General features: G+C 52.5%; 1 protein-coding gene across 1 annotated transcript; it reads right to left on the reverse strand.

Moving 5' to 3' along the window:
- Positions 1–1428: 1428 nt before the first annotated feature.
- Positions 1429–6845, reverse strand: OTX2 (orthodenticle homeobox 2). Its single transcript, XM_066322282.1, has 4 exons — positions 6759–6845; positions 4707–4925; positions 4052–4203; positions 1429–2750 (listed from the first exon to the last, which is right to left on the reverse strand). The coding sequence occupies exons 2-4, from the start codon at positions 4801–4803 to the stop codon at positions 2130–2132; spliced, it is 870 nt and encodes a 289-aa protein (XP_066178379.1). The 5' UTR covers positions 4804–4925; positions 6759–6845; the 3' UTR covers positions 1429–2129.
- Positions 6846–13684: the final 6839 nt, after the last annotated feature.

The raw sequence follows: 13684 nt of genomic DNA on the forward strand, positions 1-13684 counted from the left end.
GTTTGGGATGCTGGGATGAGGAGCCCAGGGATGTCTGGAGAGGCACCGTGGCTGCGTCATCGCTGGTGCTCCGCAGTCCTGGGGACCGAGGCGCGATGCTGGTGGCCGCGAGTGATTCACAGGGGCATGAAATGGTGCCGGGGGCTTTTCTCCGTGTCTCTCCCTTTCCAGAGATCCATTATTTTGCTGCGCTAAATCCAACCCCAGTTCGGGGCTCCAGTAGCCCCAGCGCTGCACGCAGGAAGAAGAGAGGGAGAAAGAGGGAGAAGGACAGAGAAAGAGCCACCAAGAGCAGGGGTGCGTGGGAAGGGTTTGATTCTGCATCCTGGGGCACTGGAGCTTCAACTCGTGAGACTGTAGCTCAAACACTTATCCCTCTCCTTCCCCATCACCTCTGCTCAGAGCATCCTGCCTGATCCCGCTTCCCTCTTCTCCTGCCTGGGAAGTTTGCGGCTCTCCCCAAGTACAGAACGGGGGACTCCATCCCCTGGGAAGCCACAGAGCAAATACAACCCTCCCTCCCCACGAGGAGGTGAAGGCGAGGTGGAAAAGGTCACGTTCGCCAAGGTCTCCTCATAACGAAAGTCTTTTGATTAAAAAAAAAAAATCAAAAATAAAATAACACCCTCTCCTTGATTTTGCTTCTTTCTCCTCGGGGAGCTGCCAGCAGAACCCCTTTTGTCTCAGCCCTGCAGAAGCAGCCAGACTCTCCTGGTCTCCCGTGCCCAGCATCGCCCCTTCTCCATCACTCGCCCTCTGTGATCGAAATGGAAGACAACCATCAAGTGTGCTAGAACCATTTTAATATAATTATACATATCTGCCAAATCCAGGAGAGAAAAAAAAAGGTTTATGCATATATATCTTTTTTTTTTTTTTTTTGTCCTTTTTTTTTTTCCAGTTAACATCTGCAAGCATAAACGACAATGAATTTCTCGGTTTAAATTCATCCAGGTCAGAGCAACTGCCCAAAGTCCTGTTGGATTTGACGGGTTACTGCCGGCATGGCCAGCAGTAAGTGAGCTCCAGAGGAGTTAAATGTCCTCGGGTGGGGTATTTTCGGTCTTTCCTCTTTCATTCAGAGACAGTTTGTTGTAAAAAGTTTCAGTGCAGTTCACCTCGGGTGAAAGGCGATCGTGTTTTTTTGCGGTTTTCTTTTTTTTTCTTTTTTATTATTTTTTTAAATATATATTTTTAATTATTTTTTTAAAGATGATAATAGGTAACTCAGTTGCTCTGAATTTCACTTATAATTATAACCTATTTAAATCACAGCAGAACTCCCGCTGGTGCAGAGTTCATAGTTGCATACAATACAGGAGATCACAGTTTTGAAGTCTAGCACAGATTAAAAACCACAGATGTACCATTTATATAAGACACACACTGATTGTCTCTTAAAAACTACATATTGACTCCTTATGAACATTATCTTTTTTTTTTTCTTAATCTTTAAATAAAGTAGTGCAGCTAGGACAATCAGTCACACAACCCACACAGCCCTGAACCAAGTTCTCCAGGTGCCAACTTCAGCAAGTTGGGCATGAAACAGTTGGATGAGCTCGAGAGAGAAAGAAAGAGGGAGGGACAAAAAGAGGGAGAAAAAGAGAGATGTTGTCCATTCTGAATATTTTAACCGAGGGTTGGCTAACACATTGGAAACCTCTGGGTGAAGGATCGTCTTTCCACGCACACACAAAAAAAGAAATAAAAACCTAGACTCTTTTTTTTTTTTTTTTTTTTTTTTTTTAAAACTGGCCCGCAGGTGGGAAGATCTCCCACCTCTTCCAAACAAAGAAACCCAACAATTGGCTAAGACTAGAAAGAACACAGATGGGTCTGTCTGGTTTCTGCTCACTAGATGATCTGTCCGTTTAAGGCCTTCCTTCTCCGTTTTTCCTCTTTATTATTCCTTTTCCAGGGCATCTGAGCAGGAGATGAGTCTGAACGGGATCACACCAACACTGTCCCCCTCTTGTTGCCGTCAGTTTTTTTGTTGTTGTTGTTCGTTTGTTTTGTCCGTGGAGTTAATTTTTCTCTTAATTTAACCAAGACCTGACTAAAACTGGAGCGCTCGGGCCCAGCCTGTTCGTTCTCATCGCGATTTCTCTCGGTACCACAAAGGTTCTTCACAAAACCTGGAACTTCCATGACGACGTCTGGTCCTTATAATCCAAGCAGTCAGCATTGAAGTTTAACTTCCAGGAGGCGGTTTGGTCTTTATAATCCAAGCAATCAGTGGTGGAGTTAAAGCCCAAACTGGAGGCTCCGTAGCCCTGGGTGGAGAGGGAGGCTGGAGACTGGTTGAGGTGGCTGGTGACCGCGTTGGCACCCATGGGACTGAGGGTAGCCCCCGGCCCGGGGAGCTGGTGGTGCATAGGGGTCAAGTAAGATCCACAGTCCATCCCTCCAAAATAGGAGGTCGATCCAGCGTATCCTTGGCTGTAGCCCGATGCCTGGGTGTAGGTCATGGGATAGGATCTCTGCATGCAAGAGGAAGAGGTGGACAGGGGGTCTGAGAGTGGGGAGATGGATGCCGGGCTCCAGATGGACACGGGGGCACTGCTGCTGGAAATGGTGGGGACTGAGGTGCTGGAGGGGGGAGTGAACTGCCCGCTGGTCCCGCTCTCCGAGCTCACTTCCCGGGCTGGAGAATTCTTCTTTTTAGCCGGCCGTACCTTGTTCTGGCCCCCGTTCTGCTGCTGCTGCTGCTGCTGCCGGCACTTGGCTCGGCGGTTTTTAAACCACACCTTGAGACAGAGACACGAGGGAGGGAGAGAGAAAAAGCCTGGGGTTAGGGATGCAGGAGCAAACCTGAGGCAGGAAAGGGATGGTGGCAGGGAAACCTCACCGAGGAGGGAGACCCTAAACTGTCCCCCAAGAGCAGGGGGCTGCAGGCTGCTGCAAAGAAAAGCTCCGGGCCTCTCCCTCCCTCAGATCATTAGCAGCAATAACAAGTGGAAATCATAAATCAAACTCCTTAATGAGGTCACTTTTGGGGAGAAAGGGAAGCATTCCCTCTTTGCTGTTTGTCAGCCAGGGACCCCCAGGAATCGCTGTTTAAGGCCTGTTGAAGTCGAGCCCTTAATTAGAAACAATAGAACATCAGAAAAGGAGGGAACGATTAGGGAAGCAGAGGCTCGGGATAGGAAGGGGGGTAAAGATGCCTCGTTTACCCTCTGAACAGAATGTCTGCTCTCATACCCGTGGCCAGAGTTGGCCCCTCAGTCCATTTCACCTTCCCCTAGCAGGGTCCAAGGGGGCCAGCTTTGGGGAGGTTTTGGGAAGGAGGATGGAGTTTGGCATGGGGGTATCCCAATGCCAGTCACCACGCTCCGTGGGAACACGGCATCACACAGCCTTGGGAAGCCTCGTCTGGAGGCAAGTGGGAGGGATGGCTTTGGAGATGCCCTGCCTCTGCTGCTGGGGTGTTCTAGGTCCCAAAGGGGCAGGACCCTCCTGCCCTGCCATCAGCACCTCCAAAATCCTGCGTAGATGGGTTCCTGCAGAGGAGACAGCCCAGCCCCAAGAGAGGGGTTCCCTCCACCCCTCTCATCAAAGTCTCCTCAGAGGGGGAGGAAGCCCCCAGTTTGTTCTGGTGTGAACCAGGATCCCAATCTGGCCCAGCTCCGGGGATGTGATGGTCCCTGAGGAAGGGGAGATCCTTTGTGGCTTCTGCAGAGCCCCCAGATGTCCGCAGGACAGGCTGGGATTTGGGAGTGCTAGGGATGGGAATGGAAGGTTCAAGAGCCAGGATCCAGGATTTGCGCAACTCCCGCTCAGTGCAGAGGGAGGAACGGTGGCCCACTTCAACCCTGGGGGTACAAAATGCCACCAGATCCCCTCACTGAACCCCCGCCCATCTCAGAGCCTTTTTCACCCCACAAGGGCTTGATTTGGCTTCAGGACTGAATCTGCCCCCTAAATCAGTCCCCTCGTGTCGTCGTCGTCCCCCCCCCCCGCCCCCGTCAGGCACAGGCCAGTCCACCCCTTCACGGCGGGATGGAGGAGGAGGGCAGGCAGGGGTCTCCGGAGCCACTCCGCGTCCTACCTGCACTCGGGACTCGGGCAGGTTGATTTTCAGGGCCACCTCCTCCCGCATGAAGATGTCGGGGTAGCGGGTCTTGGCGAAAAGAGCCTCCAGCACATCCAGCTGCGCCCGGGTGAAGGTCGTGCGCTCCCGCCGCTGCTTTCGCGGGGTGGCTGCGAACGGAGCCAGAGGCCCTAGCTGTCAGTCAGCGGCCCCCCAGACCCCGGGGTCCCCTCCAGCCCCCTCCCCAGGGGAGCACCCACATTCCCTCCCCTCTCCGGGGGGACTCGCACCCCCAGGATCAACCGCCAAAGTGCGGCAATCCCAACCCCGCATCTCCCCTGCGTGCGTTTGGAGCATCCCCAGAGTGGGGGTCTGCCCTGTTTGCAGCCCCTTTCACCGATAAAAAGTTGGGGGTGAGGAAGAAGGGAGACAGGGGGACCCCACACCCTCACCCACCCAAGCCAGCGTGATCCCTGGGCATGTTGCGCCTCCAAAATCCCAGCGGCTTCTCCTCCGTAGAGAAAACAAAACAAAACAAAACAAAAAACAAAAAAACCCCCACCAAACCAAACAAAAAACCCCCAAACAAACAAACAAACAAACAAACAAACAAACAAACAAAAAAACCAACAAAAAAAAAAAAACCCGAGGAGGAAAGAAAACCGTGGCTTACCGGGATAACCGACGGACGGATGCAACAAATCCATGCCCGAGGTTGTGAGACTCAGGCCATTGACTGCATAAGGTGGTTGCTTAAGATAAGACATCATGCTAAAGTTGTGGCGGGGAGGAGAGTTGGCCGAAATCCGGGCGAGGGGGAGCCGGCCGAGCGCCCTGCCTGCCCCGGGCGGTGCCTGCGGGAGCCGTCGGGCGTGGGGGAGCCGCCAGGTGCCTGCGCAGGAGGGAGAGGAGGGAGCAGTGAGGGATGAAGGGGGAGTCAGGCCAGCTCGGTGCCCCCCCCGCCCCCCCGCTTTATCCACCCCCTCTCCCTTCAATCCTCCCTCTCGGACCCCAACCGGATTTGGGAGCTGGGAGAGACTGACTAGATAAACCCATCTCTCCCCCAAAAAGGGTGAGGATGGGAGGGAAGGGGGGGGGGGGGGGGGGGTGAATCCCAGCCAGTAATTACTACCCGAACAAAACCCCCCCATGCCTTCAACTGCCCGCATTGTACGGCGGCTGGGGGCATTTGCATAGGATTCCCGGCCGGGCACCGGCTAATTGTCTCAAGCAAAACTTGATTGGGGCCATTGGCAGACACAAAGAACCCCTCCGCTAAATAAATAATGCAGATAACAAAGCCCAAGGGTGAGAAACAAAGAAACAATTCAAGAAACCTATCTCTCCACTAGTCTCTTGCAAGGACTTTAATTATCCCAGGTTTGGGCAACATTCAAACCTTTCCCCCCCCTCTCCCCCTTTTCCCCCTTCCCCCCGACATTGCTGCATTTCAGAGCTCGAATGCCCGCTCGGCAAGAGCCAAACTTTTCTGCTCTCCCGCCATCAAGTCCACGTCTGCAGTAATTTCCACCGGCCATTTGCACCTAATTAGTACTCCGGGTAATTAGATTTGGAGGCAAGTAACAGATTTATTAGGCTTTCAAGAAACTCTCGATGACGGAGCTGAAGCTAAACAAACACCTCGGTGGTGAGCGGCCCCGGGACAGCCCCGGCGGGCCAGTGGCTCTCCCGGTCCCCGCTCGGGGCTCCCCCGGTCCCCGCTCGCTGCCCCCACGGGACCGGGATCTCCGCACGGGGAACGAGGGGGAACCCAAACACGCACTCCGCCAAAAAAACCCAAAACAACCCAAAAACCAAAACAAAAAACAGGTGCACGGCAAGAGGCCAAACAACGACTCCTAAAAAGGTTGAGGCTGAGGTTTTTATCCCATAGAAAATAATTTTTAAGAAATCTTTTTTTTGAGCAAAACTTGCCCTTCGCTCCATTCCCAGCGGCCGTCGGGAAAACGAACTCCGGCACAACTTTCTTCCGGAAACACCCCAAAACTCCGCGTTTCAGCCCAGCCGACTCCCCGGGAGGGCCAAGCGCTGCCGGGGGGGCTCCTGCCCTGCCAGCTCCGTCGGGGCGGATTCTCCGCGGCGCGGAGTTTCTCCTTCTCCCCTCGGGAAAGGGATTTGCCGCGCACAAACGCGCTGAGCGGCGGAAGGAGGGTCGGGGTGCGTAGGGTCGGGCCCCGTTTTTAGCATCACTCCCTCGGGGGAGGCCGAACGGGGACGGTTCTGGCCAGGAGGGAGCCCCGTTCCGTGCGACCGCCGCTCTGTTCGCCGCGCAAGACGCGCGGGAGAGCAAAGCTGGGGGGTGGCTGCCCGCTTCAATACCAGCGAGCAGAAATTAAAAAAAAAAAAAAAAAAAAAAAAAAGGAAAAAAGATATTTAAAAAAAAAAAAACTCACAACAAAGAAAGCACGCAAACGCCTCTTCCAAAAAAACCAAACCAAACCAAAACCCCAAAAACAAAACCCCAAAAAACCCCTTAAGCTCGGTTCGGTTAAACTCGGCGGCATCCCGCCGAGGCGCCAGCCCGGCGCGGCCGCCCGCGGAGTCCCTCGGCCGCGGCCGCGCATCCCGGGGCGGCCCCGCGGCCCGCGGAGCAACGGCTCCACTCCGCAATCTGTCACCTTTCCCCCTCCTCCTGCTCCCCCCCTTCCCCGCTCCGCATAGATCCCGGCTACCAGTTGCTCTGCCCTCGCTCAATAATAATTACCCCGTCCGAGAATTAATTATAATAAATGTTTTCTTGATAAACTAACGAGATAATCCGGGCGGCACACGCTCCCTAATTACGAGCCACCGGCCCCGGCTCCGCTGCTCGCCCCGGTGATTAATGCGGGGCAGCGATCCGCTCCCGGGCGCGCAGCCTGCGCTCCTGGCCCCGCTTCGCTGCGGGGGCCGGGGGGGCTCGGCCGGGGCGCGGAGCAGCTCCCGCGGAGGGCAAGGGGAAAGGTGCCAAGGTAGAGAAGGGAATTTGTTCCCTTTTGTTTTGCAAACGAGAGCCGCGTTCCCTGCCCTCGCTGCGCTCCGACGAATTTCTGACATTTTTGAAATTCTAGGATATTTATTTATTTTTTTTTTTCTAAATTCAAACCTTCTTTTTTTTTTTTTTTTTTTTTTTTTTTTTTTTTTTTTTTTTTAAATTTTTCCTCCACTGGATGAACGGTTTGGGGTGGTATTTCCCAACGTGCGATTTTTTCCCCGGTGCACAGGCGGCGGGGATGGAGCCGTGACCGGCTCTGCCGGGCGGTCCCCAGCGCTTCGCCCTCCGAACCTCCGCGCTGCTCCGCGGCCTCTCTCCGGGACCGGCAGCGGCAGAGCCGGGCTCGGCGGGCAGCCACCTCCGCCTCAGGGCCGCCGGAGCCGTCCCTTCCTCCCTGCAGCACCCGACCGCATTTTTAAGGTTCTTTTTTCCCCCTTCTTTTTATTTTTTTTTTACTAGAGTTGCGTCTTTTCAAAATAAATAAATAATAAGCCTCAACTTTTCTAAGCAGCCGAAATCGAAATAAACCTCAGCAGCCGAAGGAGGTTTTTAGTTCTAAAGAAACTTGTGCCGGTGCACAAGCACTTTTCCCGACTTTCTCTTTGTCAGAGCCAATTCAGAGCAGAGAGGCCGGGGCGCGTTACACGTCTTTAGGAAGCGCTTTCCCAAGGCATAAAAAAATTAAAATAAAATAAGATAAAGGAGATGGAAACCAGCTCCAGCCCCTCGCCATACTGGATGGCATTCCTGCCATCAGTTTCGCCCACACCAAATCGTGAAGCTCCGGCCCTAAATGCCTCGAAGGTTTCTCCCCCTGCGCTTTCCAGCCCGGTTCTCCCGGGCCGGGAGTGCTCAGAAACACCTTGGTAAATTTACTTTGCTGAGTCTCCGCATCGCGAGGAAGAGGAGGATGATGAAAGGGTTCTCAGGTAGGAGTCGAAAGAGGGGAGAAAAATCCTCCTCCCTTTTTTTTTTTTTTTCTTTCCCCCTAATTTTAAAAGTCCAGCTTGAGGTCAGGAAATAGCTACAGGCCAAAGGAATAGGCCGGGGAAAAATCATGTACCCAGCGAAATCACAGTGAAGCCCCGCGCCTGCCCGCGGAGAGCTGCGCGCCCGACCGCGGGGAACGAGGCGCGGGGGCTCGGGCGGCGATGGGGAGAGCCCCCGGCTTCCCGGTTCGGCCCTTCCCCTTCTCACCCCGCAGCTCCCGGTCCCTGCCGAGCACCGACCCGGGGCCGCGGCTGTCCCCGACCCGGCGCCGCCACCGCCCGGCCCGGCCTCTCCCGGGCAGCTCCTGCTCCCCTCCACAGAGCACCCCCACAGCACGCAGGCTATTTAAAAATAATAATAACAATAATAATAATAATAATTTAAAAAATAATTATAATTTTAATTCCCCTCTCCCTGCATTCCTGGCCGCCCAGCGATGCCCTCAAAGAAGGATGGAGCCAGCGGGTCGGACTTACCTGCGAGCCTCGCCGGAGCCTCGGGCAGGGCTGGGGGGCGAAGGGGGAAACCTGCTCCCGGATCCTCGCCAAATTCAGAGCTGGGGCTGAGCTGGGAGAGAAAGCACAAAGCGGGAGGTTAGAGAGCTCGCCGCATGCACATGCCCACGACATCGGGGGGAAGGGGGGGGGGGCGGAGGGGGGGGTGGAGAAAAAAATGTTTGAAAAAGGAGAATAAATGGGGAAAAAAAGGGGAGGGGACGGTGCAGGAGAGGGATGCGGGGATGCTCGAGGTCTGGGCTCGGTACATACAGAGCTGGCCGGTGCCGGAGCTGGTCAAAGTGATTTTATTTTTAATAATAGTGGCAGGGTGCGTTGGAGCTGAAGGTCTCTACCTCTCTCGGGGAGCTTTGCTGAGAAAGCGCCTCTCTGGCAACTTTTTGACGCAAACTCTCCAACCAATGGCAGGGAGAGAGTGATTGACACATCTAAGCCAGGGGGAAAATAATAAAAACACACACAGGGGGAGGAAAAAACAGGCCGCTGCTGTACCGGGGGGACAATCCAGAGAGAAATAACAGTCACCGAAATGACACCAGAATATACATTAAAAGAATCTGCTCGGTTTAAAAATATACATTATGGAGTGGAGCGGATGAAGTCATTGTAGAAATTAATGTGATGGACAGCAGAGATGGAATTAGCGAATTGCCCGGCGAAGGCGAGGAAGGGGGGTCAGCAAAAGGCTGGGGCTTGGCTGTAATAACAACAACAACAACAAAAGATATTTAATGTATAGAAGTAAATATTTGCGAAAGGGGGGACACGGAGCCTACCAGGAGCCCCGGGCTGAGCAGCGGGAGGTGCTCGAGAGGAAACCCGCGGGAGGCGAGGGGAGAATCCCCCCAGCACAGAGCGGGGTGCCCCCAGCCCAGGCTCCCCTCAGTCACACCCACAGATCGGCCGCACCCCAATTCCACATCCCGAGGGCCAAGTCAGCCCTGGAAGAGGGGCAATTGAGTCACCTGGGGGACGACACAAGTGCGTTTTAAATTATATTTTGGAAGGTCTTAAAGGGATGAGAGGTGTAGAACGGGACGGAGCGGCGTCGCGTTGAATTTGCAAATAGGGACGTGCGCACGTTTTTAATGGAAATGATTTGGGAGCAGTGACGGGCTGAGGGTGAGGAGGGCCCGAGGGGTTCCCGCTGCCGGGCACAGCCCGGCCTGGAGCACCGGAGCCGAGCACCGGGATGTTCCCCTCGCACCTCCCCGTCCTCGCTCAACTTCTCCCGGGCCACGGCACCCCGAAAATAAAGCTCTGCCAAAAGGCAGGAGGATGGAGGCGGCTGAGGTCGGAGGGAGGGAGCGCTCACACACTTTCCTCACTTGTGACAATGGGGGGAAAAAACTGCGGCGGCTCGATCATTTTAACGGGGTGACCTATGTTAATGAAGTTATAGCAATTAATTCGCCTCTTTGTGGCTCTCTCCGAGCCTGGCTGCGTACGATCCAACGTGGTTGTCCTTGGACTTTAGCGCCGGAGGTTTGCAGGTTTGGGATGCTCGGGGCTGGGCTGGGCGGATGGGTGGTGTGGCTTGGTTTTGGGTTGGTTTCTTTTTTTTTTTTTTTTTTTTTTTTTTTTGGGTCTTTTTTTTTAATCCTTTCCTCCCAGAAAGGAGGAAGGAGGCGGCAGAAGAGAAGGAGGGAGGGGAGAGGAGGGGAAATAAAACAAATAAACAAACAAACCAACAAACAAACTACCCCTTCGCCCAGAACGGACGCAGCCCTGCCCGCCGGAGCCGCTCCCACTTTGGCCGCTGGGTTGTATTTGGTTTTTTAGTTTGGTTGGTGGTGGTTTTTTGTTGGTTTTGGTTTTGGGTTTTTTTGCTAGGTGACTTCGTGGAAAGTTGGTACCCGGGGTAGCCCCGGCTGGTACCCCCTGGCCCCACGGGATCCGCAGCCCTTGCCCTTCTTGGAGTTGTGTTTTTTCTCTCTCAGACCCATGAGATTCTTTTGTGGGGACTTCTTTTTTTCTTTTTTTTTTTTTTTTTTTTTTTTTTTTTTTTTTTTTTTTGTGGGTTTGTTTGCCTACTTGCAGGTTTTGTTTTGTTTTGGTTATTTTTTTATGGGGGGAGGGGATGGGGGCAAGGGAGGGGCAGCTGCAGCCGCCATCCCTTTGCAGCATCCCCCACTCTCTCAACCCTTGCCCAGAGATCCGCGCCGGGCAAATCCTTCCCTCACCTCCCCTCTTGTCGGCACGGCCACGCCACCCCTCAGCCTCTCCTTCAGCAGAGCACCAGGAATAAATATCCCGATTGAACCCTTCCCCCCCTCCGCCCCCTCCGCCTTTGCCATCGTCTCCCGCCCCCACATATTATTTAATAACCTTAATCCACCTCGGAAGAATGAGAGAGATAATTCGTTCCCGTGTATCCTGACCAGGAGGGTATTTTCGAAATCGATTAAAAAATAAGGGGGGGGGGGGAGAAATTTAGAAAAATAAAGGAGGAAAAAAAAAGGTGTCTGGGGGCTGGAGGGAGCCGGGCTGTGGCAGAACAGGGCTGAGCAAGGCAGAGAAATAAAATTCAGTGCCTGAAGACAGTATGTGGGAGAGCAGGGTGGGAAGCAGAGCCCAGCCCGGCTGGCAGCCCTGCCTGCAGCTGCCTGGCCCTGGGCAGAGCTGCTGCCCTGCCTGCAGCAGGAGCATCCCAGCCTCTCCCTCTGCCCCCTCCAGCCCGACAAGTTGGGAATAATTCCCGCGGCCAATAAAACAAGTGGCAGAGATGGACAGTGTTACTTAAATAAACAAGGGTCTCTTTAAAATTCTCATCCACTTCAGATGTCTAAAGTAAGATTGTGATGATTTTGTCACGGTTTGGTAAATTTACCCCTTTAAGAGGCTTTCATAAATCCCAGAACACACCTTCAGCCAGATTTGAATATAGATTTAGGTTTTAAAACCCAGAAGCTGGGAACACCGCTTTATCAAAGAGAATTTCCCTTTAGCTTAGCAATGTGTCGGAATGGCTCTTGCAAAGATTGGATCTGAGAGGGGGAACCTTCTTTCCTGGAGCAATCCTGCACACACTTTGCAGCTGCTTCTGCCTTCAACCTTCTGCAGCTCTGGGAAAAGTTACCAAAAAAAAAAAAAAAATCATTGTTGAAGCTGTTTTGTTGAAGCGATTTTTTTTAAAAAAATATTATTTTTTACTAATTTTTTTTAAACTTTCCCATCTCTTCTGGTCTGTTTGGAAAGCGTTGCAGAGCAGGTACAGTCCCAGAGATCCAGACTAGCCGGGGCTGTCGGGGAGTGAGTGGAGATGTGTGATTTTTCTGCCCTCTGAGAACTTTATGCCTCAGAGAACCAAAATCTGCTTCTGGGATGAAAAGAAACTGTAACTTCTGCTTCTCAGTAAGTTCTCCAACTTTCCGGTACCAGTCGGGTTGCAAAGCCGTTTTCTCTCTCTGCATAGCTTGTATCTCTTCTCTCCTTTTCTCCTTCACCCTCTCCACTTCTCCTCCTGATTTAATTTCCCACTCTCCTCACTATCGCGACCGCTCCGGGTTTTATCGCCGTGTCTGTCGCTCCCAGGGCTGAGCTGCTGCCCGCGGTTGTGATGACCAAGGGTGGGGTGGGAGGAGAGGAAAATAGGAAATCATTTATTCAGCTCGGGTGAAAGTAAAGGAAAGAAGCGGGGAGGGGGGGGGGGGGAAGGAAAAAAAAATTAAAAAAGGAAAACCCACCCCCAAATGAACCGATTTTATAATTTGTCATCTTTATATCTCTGATCGGCTCCGGAAAGCGATGCATGCTACGCGCTTTTAAGCTTTTTCCTCATCGGATTTGTGTCTAGTTAAAATATTCCAGACTTTCCTTGAAGTTTATCTGCAATTCAAGTGCCGGTTGGAGTTTATTTTAGTTTAGGGTGGGGGTTTTTGGTTGGTTTGTTTGTTTGTGATTTTATAGTTTTGGTTGGTGGTTTTTTCTTAAGTTCTGAGCTCCCCCTCACCCCCAAATCTTCCTTTCTGGGGCTGCAAAGCCAGAGACATTGGTAGAGCTGTGTCACTTCGAGAAAGGATCAGATTCGTTTCTAAAATGCCGGAATGATTAAAAAAAATATAAATTCCCTTCCTTTTCCAAGTGTCTGGGAGGGGGATGGCAGAGCCATCACCTCTTCTGAGGAAAGAAAAAAAATTGGGAAAAAAAATTAGAAAAAAGTATTTATGAAGGCAGCATCTTTGCCTAGATGAACCCAAGCTTCCTAAATTGGGATGAGGGTGCCGGGGGAAGGAGAGGAGGGGACGGTGGAGGTACTTCGGGGCGATCTGAAATTCGCCCAGCTCCTCTTGGAGCCGGGAAAGTCCTAAAAAATGTCACCCCTAGAGCAGCGAAAGTGAGGCCAGGGCTTGCACCTGAGGGAACTTCTCGTGTGCAACGAGGCGGGGGGGAAACACCCTCCTTAAAAATACCCAACCAAACCGAACCCCAAAAACCCCCACGAAACCACCCAAATAACTGAAAGAGAAATAAATGCTGGGTGTTAAATAAACAAACCAGCCTTTGGGGGAGGCTGTCTGGGGGGCGTGGGGCGTCCCCCGGGGCCGGAGCGGGAGCTGGGGCAGGGCTGTGGGGCTGTGGCCGTGTGCGAGGGCTCAGCCTGGGGGGCTGCGCGCTGATGAAAGGCGCTAATGCTGCCGGTTTACATAATTTTTTTCCTCTCCAGGCCGTGAAGTTACCTTGATGAGCAGCTCGCTGCAGCAATCAGATTATAGCTCCCAACCCAGATATTAAAATAACAGTTACAGTCCCGAGTCCCGCGTGTTGGCAAACTTGGGAGAAATGAAGGGGTCGGGGGAGCGGGGGGAGGGAGAGAAAGAGCCAGAAAAGGGGTTTTGTAAGAAAGAAGAAAAGAAAACCGCAGAGAAGCTTTAAACTAGTCTTTCGTTTGTAACCTTTTACAACCTTTATTTCCCGTATATGAAAAGCTCCTTTTATTGAGACCCAGAAAGAACTTTTATTTTTTTTTCCCCTCCACCACCCGCCCCCCCAACCTTTGGATTTTTAATTAGAGCCCCTCAATTGCAGCCATATATATAGGAATCGATATAAAGTAATCCGTGGAGATGGGCTAAGGTTTTAATCGAAAATCTTCTTTGCCATTCTTTGCAGATCTTCTTTAGCCGCTGGCTGGTGGAGAAACAAATGTTC

The sequence above is a fragment of the Sylvia atricapilla genome, chromosome 6 (assembly GCF_009819655.1).
Source record: "Sylvia atricapilla isolate bSylAtr1 chromosome 6, bSylAtr1.pri, whole genome shotgun sequence".
In the NCBI taxonomy this organism is placed as follows: Eukaryota; Metazoa; Chordata; class Aves; order Passeriformes; family Sylviidae; genus Sylvia; species Sylvia atricapilla.